Source organism: Montipora foliosa, chromosome 4 (assembly GCF_036669935.1).
Source record: "Montipora foliosa isolate CH-2021 chromosome 4, ASM3666993v2, whole genome shotgun sequence".
Lineage (NCBI taxonomy): Eukaryota > Metazoa > Cnidaria > Anthozoa > Scleractinia > Acroporidae > Montipora > Montipora foliosa.
This window is the reverse complement of record NC_090872.1, coordinates 18,241,525-18,258,771: the sequence shown is the minus strand read 5'-3', so window position 1 is coordinate 18,258,771 and position 17,247 is coordinate 18,241,525. Positions and strand designations below refer to the sequence as shown.

Below are 17,247 nucleotides of genomic sequence, written 5' to 3'. Positions count from 1 at the left end.
GCGCTCGACTCCGGATCGAGTGTTCCAGGTTCGGGGCCCTGCCCGGCTACGTTGTGTTGTGTTCTTGGGCAAGACACTTTACCCTCACCGTGCCTCTTTCTACCCAGGTGTATAAATGGGTACCGGCGAATTTAATGCTGGGGGTAACCCTGCGTTGGACTAGCATCCCATCCAGGGGGGAGTAGAAATACTCCTAGTCGCTTCATGCTACAGAAATCGGGATAAGCTCCAGCTGTAATGGGCCACTTGGCTCGTAAATAGACTTTCTAACCTAAAAAAAACACCGGTCTACCAAATTTAATAGCTGGACGACAGCTACACACAATGGCCCGTTTCCAAATTTCTTTCCCCTCCCGTTTCCCGCAAACGATTCTTCGAGCTGAACTTCGCGTTCATCTCAAAAAGGAGCAACTCCAAAATAGACGAATAGTTGTTATTATTTTCCAGACAAATGGGAAGATGAGACCAAGAAGCCTCAGTCTGTAAGACTCAACGGGGTGACTTACACTTGCGTTGAGAAGATGAGTTGTGATTGCCCCAGACTGCTTTGCACCGGAAACAGTTCTTGCATCACAGAGACAAGCACAGAAAAATGCCAACTTTACAAGTTATACAAGAACATAGATTTGAACAATGCTAAGAGACCATTCTTTAGCAAAGGGGACTGTGGATGTGTGTCCATCTGACGTTTCAATCTTACTATCAGCTACTTGGACCATAAAAGAAGATTCTAATCGGTGAAGAAACACAAAGGAACTGAGAAACCCATCAAAAGAAGTCCAACCTCGTTCACAGGGCTTCTCTCCTACTGTCGGCAAAAGCCCTGAGAACGATGTTGAAGGAACTCGTCTTGGAAGTTGTCTTTATGAATGTCGAACCCCCACCACGCCATTTAATTTGTTTTGTGTTGTTGTTGTTGTTGTTGAAAACCCGGTTAGGTCTTTAGGGTAGAGGGGCTTACACATGATGAGCATAAGGAAGGCAGTACTGGAAATCCTCTTTCGTCACACCACAGTTAATGCATTGAGATGGTTATGAAACTCGACAAGTCTTTTTGTTTCATGTTTCTGTCTCTGTTTTTGGCCTTGACGGTGCACAAAACACACTTTTTCTCGAGAAGATAGCCAATCGAATCTCTCGAATAAATTATGCGCAAGTAAATTAAGAGCCTATGCGAAGCGAAAAAAAAAATTGTTCACTGTCACGGTCAATTCAACATCGATTGCGACAACATTGTTCTCGCTTTTAAAGGTTTTAAAGTTTCATAACTAGTCCTTCAATTAACTATGGTCGCACACACACATATATACACCCACCTTTTCATTTATGTATAAACCTTCCTAACCGTTTAGAATCAGCTACGTTATTTTCTGTATGTGCTTTTAACCATTAAAACTGCTTTTCTTTTTTCCATAGTAACTATGAGTGCGTTTTGTGCTGAGGCTGCTTAGTTGTAACATGTTTTAAAATGACAACTCAATGATAATACAGTATGTTATTCATTTTGCACATTTTTCATCGTGCTCAGACAACAGTAGTGTGCACACTGGGTGTTCTGGCCCACTTACTATAGACTTCTTTCATAATGGCGGCCAAATAAAATATTCTTCTGTTTTAATGCTAATAAGCCTTTCTTGCCTCGTTACGACGAGCAAATTTTAAAAGAACGTTTGTCTCAAAACGAGGGCAGTAGGTCTAATTAACATAAATACAAAAGAATGTAAAGTGGTCGCTATTCATGAGAGTGGTCTATTTAACAAATCGAAAGTGGTTCAGCGTTGTCTGTACTGTTATCGACGACGATATTCGTCATCACAGTGGTCAAAATGTTGTGGATTCACGAGGCGTAGTGAATATCGATGTCGATAAGAGTACACACAACACTGAACCACCTTCGATTTGTTTTTTACCACAATATTCAACGCCAAAGTAAGTGTTTATTTCAGAGCGTGACCAAAATCATAACTCAAAGAAAGAGCAAGCGTTGTCTTTAAAGTGGTACTATGATCAAATTTTTACCGCTTGATTTTTTGAGTGTATCACATAGAATTCCATGAAAGAACAAAAACGCCATTTATCGTTTGCAAATATCTTCATTAATTCCGGAGATATTTAAGTTTGAAAAATGGGTAAAATATGTAAATGAGATGACAGATTACGTCATACACTCAACCCAATATTACATTGAGTATATAAATAGAGCTAGCTTGGCCAATTTGCAGCACAGACCATTGAAACTTGGTAGTCTAATAGTTCTACAGGAAACAGACCTATGGCTATTAAAAATTCTGTTCCCATGACAACTCACTCTTTTCCAGTCCCCACCCACTTGATTTCAATATGTTAGTGATTTTCAGCTTGAAAAATGTTAAACAAGGCCACAAACTCGAGCTAACATATTTATATGCTTGCTGGATCATGCATATGAAGTGCTGTTAGCAAATATCAAAATGGAACGCCAAAGGTGGCCAGAAAGGCTTTTATTATGAGTGAGGTCTGGAACCCAGTATGATGCCATGGTAACAGAACTGTCAAGTTCATATTGTGGAGAACATTTAGTAGAATCTTACTGCAAAAAATCAAACATTTCTGATACAAATTGGCTGAGATATCTCTTTTCATCATATTTGAACAAAATTTGGTTGAGTGTATGACGTCATCACTCGGCTAATTTGCATATTTTAAAAACTCGGAACGGAACGAAAAGAGATATTTGAAAAAAGTAAGAGTTTCGAAGCAAGCAATCGTGGACAATTAAACAGCATTTTTCTTCTCACGCAGACTACTTGTTTATGTTTCAAAATGGCTTAGATAGGAAAGATGCGATTTTCGTCATAGTACCACTTTAACTTTCTCACAATATGATTGTTTATTTCCCAAAATGAGAGTTCCTGATTGGCTATTACATTGCGCGAGCAAATTGGCCAATCAGATTGCGAGATTACAAGCAATTGTGGTAAAGACTTTGCCAAAGACAATCACGATGAACCATCCTTACTGTTCAGCTTGTCTTGTCAAAACGGTGCCAATAGTAATGACAGTCTACTGTCTATGCAAGTTCTTATAGGAAGTGCGCCGCAGAACGTCCAATCTCAAAGTAGACCGATTTCATAGTGCACGGAGTTGTTTACAAATGGTATGCATGAAGAAATCCGTGCATGAAGGATCCGTGAGGGTTTCAGACTTCTTGAGCTTTAGTTTCATGATTAGGGCGAATTTCGACTTCGTCGCTACAGTATACTGTAGTCTAAGTATATATTCAGAAAAATAGTAACTTCAGCATACGCATAGCCTGCCCTATTCTAAATTTATCTTTGTAGAACTGCTTTGGCAGCGATTTGATAGATGATAACTGAAGGTACCTAAAACAAAAATACGAACAAGCAAAAAAAGGCCGACTACAAAGTGAACTCTGGCTGAAAAAGAAACAACCTCTTCCCCAGGGTCTTCGCGGCCCAGAGGAGAGAGAGCCCAGAGGGATACGGAGACTGAATTACAGCGCAACACTTGTCCATCATAATTTGCCAATTACGAAGATATGTATTTATAAAACTATTACGTGACACACAGAAATTGCTTCAATTTGACTTTTGAACGCTGGGTCTTTAAGGACGGTGCTTACTGTTGTTATTGCGCATACATTCTGCGCATCTCGAGATACTCGGATTTCCTGTGGGTGGTGCTTATTTTTACGCGGTTTAAAACTGTTTACAACTAAGCGGAGAAAGCAGAACTTAGCAAGTGCTCTTGGTATCCAAAAAGAAAATTGGGGGTAACCGCGCATTTTTCACAGATAAGTAAGCTTCAATTTGGAATACATTGCTTTGTATTTCGAAGCTTTTTACAACGATTGTGCAAAATGCGTGGTTACCCCAATTTTCTTTTTGAATTTCAATAACACTTGTTAAGATCTGCTTTCCCGCATATTCAGTAAACCGCGCAAAAATTCTTTTGAATTAGTAGGCACCGTCCTGCAATCTAATCTTTTAATTACTGAGGTACATACAAAGTTCTTTAAACCAGGGGGGCATCAAACTATGAACGTATCATTTCATTATATTGACAACCGCAAGAAAAATTTGCGAGCTTGCGATTTCATTGACCTTGGAGTGAAATTTTGAGGAAATTATGAGCTCCTTCAATTTAGTATACGCACATGTGCAATGCCGGAATAAACGTTTACATGGGCACAGATGTTGAACGCGTCCGTAGATCGTGGAAATTCATAGCGCAATTGATTGTTGAAAAATACTGTCAATTGTTGAAAATCACATGAATTCAGTAACACCGAAGAGATCTCGACATGGTGAATTGGATCATAGAGCAAATTACTCATCTTCCTGGTTAGACTCTCTTACATGTCACAACAGAGCCTCTAAAAGTTTTTCTCGGAAAGATTGCTAAATCACGCAAATTCCTCTTTTCGCAAATACATCCCCCCTGCTCTCCAAGGTTTTACAGCACATGTTAGGAAAGGGGAAGGTTCTTCGTACTTGTATTGAGTGTACTCGACATATTGTGGAGCATACCCTGGAACCGCCTCTGTCTGGTAAGTGCTGTCACCCTGCGTCACGCATCTTGTGGTGAAGGTTTTTGCCGTTACTTCCTCTGGTAATAAAATTGCTCTTCCATAACGGGATTGGGCTGGCTTATGAGGACGACAATTGAAATAAAAACAAAGAGTCGCAGTACAAGAGAAAATGAATAAGCCAAGAAACGAAGCGATAGTGACGTCAACAGTAAACTGGATGCAATATTGAGAGCAGATTCTATTGCAGCAAGTCTCCTCAGACTTGCAATGCGCATTGATTGAACAGGAATGCCCCAGACAGTCATTGCCAGCCATGCATACACCACCACAACAACTCTCGCTTCCATTGCAATCGAAATGAGAAGAGCAATTGAAGCCGCTTGCGGACACGAGCAAGGCGGAAGCTATCAGAATACTTATCATTGAATATCGACCATAAAAGCCCAACGAACTGGTAGTTTCCTCTATTGCTCCAGTTGTCTTTTCGTAAATCCCTGAATATCGTTAGCTTCAAGTATCTTGAAAGATATCATCCACATTACTAATGAATCGAAAGATTCTAACGAGGAAATGACGATAAGCTTTAAATTTGTTAACAGCATATTACATTACAAGCTTTCTGAGGAGGCGTTCCCATCTCGTGACATATTTGGAAGAATATCTAAAGTTTCGCAATGACAAGCTGAATAAAATATTATGTCGTTTGAAAGTGAAAAAAAGGGACGACTTTCTCAGACCAAAAAAAGAGTGGGTTTATATGCTCTTGGCATCTTGTTAGAGGCATGAGCCTTGCGTTTCAGTTGAGGTCCTGGGACGGGAAAAGGCTTTGAAGTCACGCATCGTCACGCATTACTGCAACATGGCCTCACAACACACAACAAGAAAGAACTGGCGGTGCACTTTAGAACGAGCCGAAAAGTTTATTTCTCCTCAATTTTTCTCCGATATTAACTTATTCAGCAGGTAAAGGTGCTCTTATTCACTCTTTCAGATTAATTGATAAATCATATGTTCATGTAATCTCGTTCCAGCTTTTTAAAAATTTATTCGGACTCGCACGTATCGAACCGGATCGACTCTTTATATTTGGACATTGTCCAATAATAATGATAATAATAATAATTGAACAAATGTATCACTTGCATTTGTTTGAAATCTAGCCAAGATAAACATTTTCCTTGAAATCGTCAGCTGTTTCAATGTTGTGGCAATTACAAATTATAATTATTTTTACATGTAAGCTTAAGCTTATATTTCGTAAACAAAATTGCCACGTTCATCGTTTTCTGAAAATTAGTAAAATCCTTGTAGTTATGGAGCTAAAAATTTGTGTTCTCATATCTCATAATAAAGAATCGGGTGAAACAGCGATGAGTAATAATTATATAATGTGCTGATTTGTCAATAAATGTTTCATTTATATGTAGTCTGATTTATTTTTCCTCAGATTGTATCCAAAGAGACTCCCAGTTAGTTCAATTACCCACAATGCTGCCCCTGGAAGAATCACATTTAGTGAGGCCATCAGTGGGAAATTTTTAGAGACTCAAATTGGACACAGTTTTGGACCAACGTAAGAATGTTACTCTCCAGTGATAGCTTGTTAAAGTGCCCCTGTGATCAAAAAAACCACTTCCTTTTTTCCTTCAGATTTTGAAAGTGTGTTTGCTTAACACCTGACTGGCAAAATTTTGAGCTTTGATTTTTATCCAAAGGCCGTTTACTTTGAGTGTAAGTTTTGGATTTCACGGTCCGCCATTACTCACGTTCAAAACTGACCGATTGGACCTCAGACGGTTGGATCCAGGGAAAAGTGACGTCAGAGGCTCACTAGCTTAAAATTTCAGCGTGTGAACGCAGCTTATTATATATATACAAAGCGTGAGTTTAAAAATCTGAAAGCCCAAAACCCCCGTGCTGCATATTAATTCTGCGGCATACACACGTATTGCATTCTTAAACTAGTGAGCCTTTGACGTCATTTTCTCCTCGATCCAGCTCTCTCAAGAACATAATGTTAGTAATGGCGGACCATTAAATAGGAAAATTACAGTTAAAATAAAGGTGTCTTTTTGAAATCAAGGCTTAAAACGTGGGTCACTTAGTGTTTTGTTAACATAGTTTTGAAATCCAAAGAAAAATATGACTTGATTTTTTGGTCACAGGAGCACTTTAACCTTACTCTCTATTATGTCTTCAGCTGAGTCACTGCTCCCATTTCAATCAATTTTTTTTTTCAATCATTTTTTATTTAACTCACACAGAACATTATGTGAACAAAAGTTATTGTAATTGATACGGTAGTGTTAAAACAAAATCGTGGATACAATACATGTATATTGAAGAATAGAAAACATTCACAATAATTTACAACAATAAAAATGGGGAAAAAGTATTAAGGAGAAGAAAGAAAAATAAGTTACTAAAATATTTGTTGTGTGTGTAATTCGGTAAACTAATGGAGTAGGTTCCCCAAATTAACTCTAGTATGAGCGAAAAGGAATATGAATAGCTATAACAAATTTTATTTTAAAAGTATTGCTTCTTATACTAACTACTAGCTTTAAATTTAAAAGAATTATATCAAACATGTTAACATAAAGTACTCAAGTATCGATAACACCATTATAACCTTCAATCATAGAGTTCTTTATATTTTGAGGAAATGTAGAAAAGGGAGTGATTTGCTTAACATGACTTCCATGCCACTTTCCTTGCTTGCTATGGACTCCTTTGTTTTTACCATGACTCTTCTACACTAATTGGCACATTAGGGTGGGGGCGCGGTATCCTGTGATTCATACTTTGTGGGAGTAATATGTTCACGAACCAAGTGGCTGGGCTTTCGCTGTGACCCAGTGTAACCTAAAAAAGTAATTAATTATTACTTTCTTGTCATCACCAGGAAACAGATACAACGTTTTTTGAGAATCAAGTGAAGCTATCATTGATCCTCGCAGTTGTGAACTCAATCTTTGCAATTGTGTAGCAAAGCCTGAAAAATTCAGGACTTCAACAGAGTTTCACAGAACCAGTGCGACACTCTAACCTGTGAAGCCAGTGACGTTGATCTGTGAAGCCAGTGACGTTGGGAGCTGGTCATCGCTTCACTTGATTTCATATCCACAGTTCAATATGTGATCCATTTGATACACCATTTCATTTATTTTTTTAGAATAGTTATGACTTATTTTTTTTAAAATACTCCTTTATACTCAGCCTGGTGTTTCCCCACAAAGCATGCTTCAAGCATACAGCAAACATGATAGAAACCATTTGTTTTGCACTGAATTATCAATATATTGAAAGTCCAAACATGAATCAGCTTTGTAATCCAATTGCCACAGGTGGTCAACACATTGGTTCAAGGTCACCTTAGATATTCCAGAAGAATGGAGAGGTGAAGAGGTTTATTTTCGATGGAACTCTTCATCAGAGGCTATGGTGAATATGTTTTTCATAATGATGTTTGTGTTAAGTTCACCTCTATTATATATTATAATAGCTTCCAATAAGTGGTGTGCTAACAAGTTGTGTTGTAACCTTGTTAAGTTGATATTTTTATCAATAATCGCAGGAATAATAATATATTGTTATTGATATCCTAAGTTTGTGTTATTATAATGGCAGTATGTAAACGTCTGGATGCCCAGACCTACATACACTGGTTGGGCGGCAAACTGTAACCAATCAACGCCAAGACTTCAAATCCTATGCAAAAATCTAATAAAATATACAAATCCAATTATAATAAAATAACAGGCAATAAAACTGCATATCTCTAAATTATATGAAATTCTAAAAATATATGATAGAATGTGGTGTAGATACTATTAAGAAAATTCCTGAAAATTAATAAAAAACTATTTAGTACTCGAACGTTGCTTAGCTTAAGATTTTGAATGAGCCCACAAAGTTGAGTGAGCTAGTAATGATTGGCTTCTACATTTGTGATGCTATTGATTTGCTGTTACCACCAACTAGCTGCTTAAGTGCCTGGCTAATGTCTGGGGAGTACCCTCCGAGGATGTCTGTGATGATGTTGTATTATGTCACGCGATGGCTGAGGTATCTCTGCTGCAGCTCCCAACAGAGTGGCCTGTACTTGGATGTCTAATCTCTACTGTTTTTGCCTCTCTATTTTCCACCCAAGGGCAGCTCATTTTAATCACTGACACATTCTTGCTCTCATTATTGACAATTGTCGTGTCAATCCAGTTTGCCGTGTCATGTGGTAATTACCATGTGTGGTATCCCAATATTAAGCAGTTGTCCACTCATTCTCGTACACTGGTTTAGGTTGTACTTTTGAGTGCCATAAGATCCCACCAATGTGCCAAGGTCCAAAGACCTAGATGTATCTCAAAAAACACAGCCTTAAGAGCATTACTGTGTCACGCTAGATACTTTGTTTGGACTTAAGTTCACTGTATCCTGCAAAAATGTGTGAGCCATTCTCTAGAGCCTTGTTATTACCATCATCAGTATTATGATTATTATTATTATTATTATTATTATTATTATTATTATTATTATAATTATTATTATTATTATTATTATGGTAAACTTCATTCATTTAGAGTGTTTTTTAAGTGCCTAGTTACCGAGTCTCCTCCAGGGCACTGTAAAGGAAGCTTGGTATGCATTTCATCATCATCATCATCATCATCATCGTCATCATCATCATCATCATCATCATCATTATTATTATTATTATTATTATTAGAAAATATGAGCACAGATGTTCTTGACATTTTTGATTGACTTCACCCTTGAATACTGGTTGCATTCAGCTTCGTTAGGTAGCTGCCTTAACCCTTGCTGTGCCTAATAGAACCAATTTCTGGATTAGCGTTATTGTTATTGTAAACAAATAAAACTCAATGCTAATCTTGTTTTGAAAAACTCTAAACTTAGCCAAAGTGTTGTTAGATTCTTGTTACTATTATGTAATTGCATTTTGCACAATTCATTTTTATTTTCATTTTGTAGGTCTGGCAGGATGGAATCCCAAGACAGGTAAGCTTGGCTTTCTTCGATATTCTTTTGTCTACATGCATCAACATTGGAAAAAGTCAATGAGTGGTGGTTATTTTTCCTAAAACAAAGAATGTTTAGGTTAGGTTAACTTTGTTTGAGCCATCCTATGTGTCGAATCTTTTGAAAAAACAAAATTTAAGACATTTTTTGCCCTTTCCTATTATACCACATTAAGTTATAACATACAATTTTACTAATTGTATGTATAGGAAATCGTATAAACTTGATTGTATAATCTATTTCTTGATGTATCAGCACAAGTGATGTTTTGAAAGTGAGCTGTAGGCAAGTGCGATTTGAGATTACTTCCAAAACATCACCAGTGAACAGAAATTGCAAAATGCATGAGCATGTTCTTTTGATCTTTTATATACTCAACAAGATCACTCCAGCGCCGTGCTTCCATAGCAACTTATGAATTGCACTCAAGAACCTCTAATGCACTCTCTATTCTCTCTATAACCAATTGGTATCACCCAACTAGTGGACTAATGCAAATCCTGCATTTTAATTGGCTACGCTACTAGATGACTATTAGCAATAGTCCTCTAGTAACGAAAAGCATGACCCATAAAGCAAAGTAGCGAAAAGCATGACCAATTAGACCCTTGCAGGCTACGGGTCTAATTGTTAATCAATGTGTATTCGTCATTGACCAATCAGAACCGCGATATTCTGTTGAGCATATCATAAACCTTGTCAATTGGCCGAAGCAAAAAAAACCATAATACTTTTTGTTTGTTCCCCCAAATTTTGAATAAGCATTGTTTTTGTTTTCTCTTGGGACCATTGTAAGTCACACGAGAAACAGGAAACAATACCTATGCAAAATGTTGGGGGTCAAGCAAGGAGTATTATGATATTTTCCAACTCTGCCAATATATGTTCAGTACTCTTGGGTGAAGTGACATAGTTTGCTTCAGGGTTTAACAGGTGGTGACGGGCATCAACAAAGGACAGATTACATGCTTTCAACTGATGCAACTCCTGGAAGGTATATATGGAAATCAAACATTTCCATTTTAATGGTTTGAGAGGAACTTTTAAATTTAGTCCTGTAAAACCAAAAGCAAATGAAGTACTTGGGCAATTGCATCACACACAGAAAAATCAAATTAACCAATCATAGCGCAAGGCAAATACAAGATTGCCGTTGCCAAGCACAAGAAAGTTCATGTGAACCAATCACAATTGGTTTTAATAACAATAATAATAATGATAATGATAATGATAATTTACGTTTATATTGCGCAGGTTACATGAATATAGTTGTCTCTCAACAAACTTGTGCATGTGGTGCAAAACTCTCTAGAGCAATTAATAGACGCGTGTGGACTTGAAAAACCAAGCCAAGAGCGATATTACTTTAAACACTCAATTGAATCAATATAGGTTTTCTTACTTACTAACAATCCATTCTCTCCTAAAATTTAAATTCGGTCATATCTATGATCCAATGAGTATAAGACATCGCTCGTTATTAAGAAAATAATGGTCTTAGCCTTTCACAGAAAGACGTTTGATTCTCCAGCATCACCAGTTTTCCTTTTCCAGTTTTTGTCTGGCTGTATTTTAAATGAATATGTAGAAGATCTTTGGGTATTTTTAACTGTTAAGGGTCTATTGAAAAAATCGGACTGGAATTCATTTTGCTGACGTTATTTAGATACATCTTGTACGTGGAAATGGCGGCGAATGGAATGTTTGGTGCTGGGAAAGACGGCTTGATAAACCCACCGGACCCCACGCGGGACTATACGATCACAATGGCTGAAATAGCTGTATTTGATACCTTGTGCTATCAAGTGTTGATGGATCTTACAGTTATCATAGGTCTAGCAAAGGTATGGCACAAAATGCACGGCCTACCTGGCCTTACCTCTTCAAGTACGCTTACAGACTTTGTTCATCTTGTTCAACATCTGACAGTATTCATCCTTTCACAGAATCTCTCACAAGAGAACCCCAGAGCTTTTCAAGCTCTTTACACTGCAAATGAGGTTGTCAACGCGTGCCACGATTTATCAGACAGAACAGCATTGCAAAGGTGAAATAAACATGAAGGGCTAAGAACAATTTAGGGGGACCAAGGGTGGTGCAGTGGTGAGAGCACTCGCCTCCCTGTAATGTGGCCCGGGTTCGATTCCCAGACTCGGTGTCATATGTGGGTTGAGTTTGTTGGTTCTCTTCTCTCATCCGAGAGGTTTTTCTCCGTGTACTCCGGTTTTCCCCTCTCCACAAAAACTAATATTTGATTTGATTTATGATAATTTCGTTAGTGTCCCCAATTAGTGCTCTTGTGCTAAATCCACTGACCCTTAAATAAAGTTTGTTATTATTTATTTATTTATTTATTTTTATTTATTTATTTATTTATAAACTTCGCCAAAGACAATTTGGCAGGAGAGATCTCACAGAACTAATGTTCCAATAACGAGACTCCTAATACTGTAATACTATATATATAATATATATATAATATATATACTACAATTTGTACAGTTCTATCCTCATTTAATGTAGCTTAGACCAACTTGCGCGTCAGCTTGATTGGAACGGTTAGGAGGATGTTTGCGGAAAGCAAGCGGAATCCACTGAAAAGCGTAAGGGGATAGAAACTGAAGAAAAAGGCGTTGATGGATTTCCTGCATCTCCAGAAAACGTTGCAAGTTGTTTTCCTCAAGCGTCACTGAAATAGGTTTTAAGGACAAATGTAAAGATAAGGAAAAACTTTTGATTTCTGATGAAAAGCATGTTAGTCAGTGTTATATTGTAATTATGCACGTTATCTGGTTTTTTAGAGCTCATGAGATCGCTTTGACATTCCTGGAGCAGGGGAATGGAGACTCTCAGCACCAGGTCCACGCGGTTGGAAATTGCCATATCGATTGTGGTGAGAACGGTTCATTCAGTGTAGTGTAATCGGCGGACCGGAACAGTTCTTTTCTTCGTAAGGCAAAACTTACAAAACGTCTAGAGACATTCGAGAATTAAAGTTTTTGATTCTACTTATAAAAGTGCGATAATTTCTTCTGTGTTTGGGTGTGTCTTAAGCGCAACAGCCGGTCTATATTTAACTGACTTTCTGTGTTGTTTTGCATAGCGTGGTTGTGGCCGGTGGCGGAGACTATAAGGAAGTGTGGTCGAAGTTTTGCCACAGCCGTCCGGCTGATGGAAAAATATCCAAACTTTAAGTTTGTTTGCTCTCAGGTTTGTGAGTGCATGTGTTCTACTGTGCGTGCTTTTAAATGTCTCCCCATCTTCAACCTGATTGAAATGTGCACAAAAAAGAGTTAGAAAAAGACTGAAATGTAGAAAAATTGGCAACTAAGCAAATGGATAATCACGTAAATAAACAAATAGACGATTGTATATAGGCAGAGTAACAGAAAACGAGGCAAAAAGGGAAACAAATTCAGGCAAATAAACAATAGACAACTAAGCAAATATTCCAAAAACGCAAAAGACAACAAAACAAGTCACGGGACAACTAGGCTATTTGGCATTTGGGAACATTGGACTGTTGTGGAGGGATGGCGTAGTGGTGAGAGCACTCGCCTCCCACCGATGTGGCTCGGGTTTGATTCCCAGACTCGGCGTCGTATGTGGGTTGAGTTTGTCGGTTCTCCACTCTGCACCGAGAGGTTTTCTTCGGGTACTCCGGTTTCCCCTCTCCTCTTGATTTGCGTTAATTGTTATAATTTCATTTTACAGTGTTCCCAATTAGTGCTTCGTCAAGAAAGAACGACTAGACACTTGAACAAAGTTCCTTTCCTTTTGTACCACAGAGAGTAAGCGTTATTGCGCTATTCGATGATTCGGGAATGGAAGTATTAGACTATTGGACAATTGAACATTAAGATAGAGCGGTTTTCAAATGAGTGTCGTAAAACCAAAACCAAAGTAATTACTTTGGCGAATCAAAAAGGACGGAGACAATCCAGTAAACCAATTCAAAACTCGAAGTAATTACACGTCGCCGACACAAAGCGCGGGAAAATGTGCACGCGCGAGCCACGATTGGTTTTGATTTCACTTCTGATTGGTTGAAAAAAATGGCGCAAAAACTTTGAACTAATCATTGAGTGAAGTAATGCAAAACCAATGTAATTCGCTAATTACTTTCGACACTCAATTGAAAACCGCTCAAGACAAAACAAATTTAAGTCCTTGAGATACCTAGAAATACATGTAATTTAGATGCAGGCCAAATTTTGATATCCAACACAAAGTGTCCTGTTGAGCCTAAACATTTGCTGCATATTTCCAACAATGAGAGTTAGGGTTAGGTAAGGTAAGGTAAGGTAAATTTTGAAGTTAGCGTTAAGTTTTAGCTTAGCATGAATGCCGCTGTTTATCTTTGCTTGGGGAGCGAAGTCTAGGAGATTCATTGTGACGCTAACTGTATTCCTAGAACGGGTGATGTTGAATATGGGGAGAGCATCAAGGGAACACCTCGTGACGCTCTACTTTTGTGCATTTCAGGACATGTCTGTCTCCTCGTGACTTTAACTTGTGTGACTCAGTCATTGAATTTGCCTTGTAAATAGGCCTTTTTCGATATATTAAAATTCAGCTTGAAAGAGATGCTCTGAGGACAAAGACAAAGGAAAGTGGATGATGCAAATATTTTTCACATTCATTCCGACATGTTTCTATTGTTTTTGTCCTCACTGCCATATTTGATATTTCGAAGATGGCCTATTTCGCAAATAATGATTTTAGCAGTCACTTTTAAGTAAATTGTTTTGACCACTGACTAATTCTTAATTCTTAGGCACAACAGCTTGAGTGGGTAAAGCTTCATTACCCAGTGCTGTTTGATGAGATCAAGGTGTTTGCTGCTAAAGGTCAATTTATTCCAGTTGGTGGGACCTGGGTTGAAATGGTGAGGACTAAGCAAATTTTTCTTTTTTTTTAATGCATTTATTTGTTTCTTTTTGCTTTAAAAAAAACTGAACATTAATAAAATGTATTTTTTTGTTCTTTCTTGAAGGATGGTAATATACCCAGTGGTGAGTCTTTTATTCGCCAGTTTCTAATTGGACAAAACTTCTTTCAGACAGAATTTGGAAAAGTTTGTGAAGAGGTTGGTAGCCGATTTTTTTTTTTTTTGTTCCGTGCATGTCATTTCAGCTGACAACAAACTCTCAGGTTACAGCGTCAGCACACCTTTACTTCGCTACTTCAAATGCATAGTTTTTCTCTTATATTTGTTGATAGGGTAAAATTCTAAAGCTCAAAACCTCGGGTTTTAAGTGTACGTATTTAAACAGTGGCTGACAGTGGCTGGTAACTTTTCACCCCAGCCTGTAATCCTTGTATGCTTGGGGCGCGATGGCCCCAGTCCCAAGAGGCATGGTGCAATATGTACAATGCAACCTCACCTCTCATCCCATTGAGAAAACCACCACTTGTTTCCTCGAATAATATATTTCTGGATTCACCTGTTTCAAAGTTTAGCACTTTATTTCACGTTGCAGCCGAAGAAGAACGTAACAAGAACTTTATTTTATTCTTATCACGTATTTTTGTAATTGCTGTTGACAGTTCTGGTTGCCGGATACATTTGGATACTCGGCCCAGCTTCCCCAGATTATTCGCGGAGTGGGGATGAAGTACTTTTTGACCATGAAACTGAGTTGGAGTCTAATCAACAAATTTCCGGTAACAATGATAATTTCTTTACCAAAGTCTCAATTGAAACTAAAATAAATGGGCGCGAGTGCGCTACTTATTGGAGAGATTTTTAATCAAATCAAGTGAAAGCTGATGAGTGGGGAAAACTGGAGTTTCCCGAGAAAAACTTCCAGGAGCTGAGTACAGAACCAACGATCGAATTTTATCCACTTTGTAGGCCGATGCAATTTTCCGGTTACTTAAATGTAAACGTTGCCATTTCAATGACATTTGGAAGCAAAATTAACTTGGAGATATTTTGTTTTCTTTGTGCATTTCTTAATCACGCAGAACACACCCTGACACCTCCCTAATGCTAACCCAGTTACCTTAGTCAATTCTTACGTTTACTTTCTCAACCTAAGCTTAATTCTAGCTGTTTTAGTTGAAAATTCAACTACCCCAAAGGCCTTGTGTAATTTGTACGCGAGGCTTGGTTACTAAGCATGGTATCATCCATTCGCGAAATGAAAGCGAGTCTGGGAATTAGAATCGGTCCCAGGACACATTGGTGGGAGGCGAGAGCTGCCACCACTAGAAACCTAATAATGATAACGGTAATGGTAATGGTAATGGTAATGGTAATGATAATGATAATGATAATGGTAATGGTAATGATAATGGTAATGGTAATGGTAATGATAATGGTAATGATAATGGTAATGATAATGGAAATGGTATTGGTAATGGTAATGGTAATGGTAATGGTAATGGTAATGGTAATGGTAATGATAATGGTAATGATAATGGAAATGGTATTGGTAATGGTAATGGTAATGGTAATGGTAATGATAATGGTAATGATAATGGTAATGATAATGGAAATGGTATTGGTAATGGTATTGGTAATGGTAATGGTAATGATAATGGTAATGATAATGGTAATGATAATGGAAATGGTATTGGTAATGGTAATGGTAATGGTAATGGTAATGATAATGGTAATGATAATGGTAATGATAATGGAAATGGTATTGGTAATGGTATTGGTAATGGTAATGGTAATGATAATGGTAATGATAATGGTAATGATAATGGAAATGGTATTGGTAATGGTATTGGTAATGGTAATGGTAATGATAATGGTAATGATAATGGTAATGATAATGGAAATGGTATTGGTAATGGTAATGGTAATGATAATGATAATGATAATGGTAATGATAATGGTAATGATAATGGTAATGGTAATGGTAATGGTAATGGTAATGATAGTGGTAGTGGTAGTGGTAGTGGTAGTGGTAGTGATAATGATAATGATAATGATAATAATAATAATAATAATAATAATAGTAATAATAATAAATAATGAACTTTATTTAAGTGTCAAGGGTATTTAGCTGTGGGTCAGTAACTGAGGAAACCTGTACAGAAATCTAATTAACTCATCAAATCGTAGGTATGATTTTGTTTTGTTTTTAGTTTCACACTTTTCACTGGGAAGGGATTGACGGATCAAGGTGTGTAATTAATTTCTCGTTGTCTTACTGACCTCTTTCAGTTGAACGTCGAAACTACTTCTTTTAGTTTCGTTTTGCCGCTGCTGCTCGTGATTGCTCCACATTCTCAGCTAATTAAAAGTAGAAAAAAAGTTTTGTTTTGCTTTCTTGCAGTAGGTTTACGGCGCCTAGCGCTGGCTCCATGTATTTGCTTTTCGTTAAGATTTTCTCATTTGCCTGCGCCTTCTTTTGGCCAAAGTAGCAATGTTTCTGACCGACGGTTCTGATTTGTTCTCCTCAGATGTCTGGCTCACTTCCCCCCAGCTGATACGTACGAATCTCGTGGAGACGCTGCTGATGTAAGTGACCTCTTTCTCGATTCCCTCAATAAGCTCCTGTTGTAGTCAAATATAACGAAATCAACACAAACGGTTGAGGAAACCGTCATTTTCAAGGCATTGTATCAAAACTGTCAAAAGCAACAAGTACAACGTGACTGTTAAATGCGCCAAGGGAATTATGAAACGCTCCGTAACTGTGGATGAACGATCGATGTTG

The 17,247-nt window shown here is 37.7% G+C and overlaps 1 protein-coding gene across 1 annotated transcript in view; it reads left to right on the top strand.

Moving 5' to 3' along the window:
* Positions 1-5,317: 5,317 nt before the first annotated feature.
* LOC138000137 (alpha-mannosidase 2C1-like) overlaps positions 5,318-17,247 on the top strand; it is a 33,568-nt gene continuing 21,638 nt past the window's right edge. The window contains exons 1-14 of the mRNA XM_068846328.1: positions 5,318-5,494; positions 5,979-6,104; positions 7,879-7,975; positions 9,524-9,550; positions 10,495-10,565; positions 11,238-11,415; positions 11,518-11,618; positions 12,373-12,464; positions 12,675-12,781; positions 14,349-14,459; positions 14,568-14,660; positions 15,122-15,238; positions 16,673-16,710; positions 16,991-17,048. Coding sequence (XP_068702429.1) covers positions 5,391-5,494; positions 5,979-6,104; positions 7,879-7,975; positions 9,524-9,550; positions 10,495-10,565; positions 11,238-11,415; positions 11,518-11,618; positions 12,373-12,464; positions 12,675-12,781; positions 14,349-14,459; positions 14,568-14,660; positions 15,122-15,238; positions 16,673-16,710; positions 16,991-17,048 — 1,320 coding nt within the window. The 5' untranslated portion in view covers positions 5,318-5,390. The remainder of the gene's footprint in view (positions 5,495-5,978; positions 6,105-7,878; positions 7,976-9,523; positions 9,551-10,494; positions 10,566-11,237; positions 11,416-11,517; positions 11,619-12,372; positions 12,465-12,674; positions 12,782-14,348; positions 14,460-14,567; positions 14,661-15,121; positions 15,239-16,672; positions 16,711-16,990; positions 17,049-17,247) is intronic.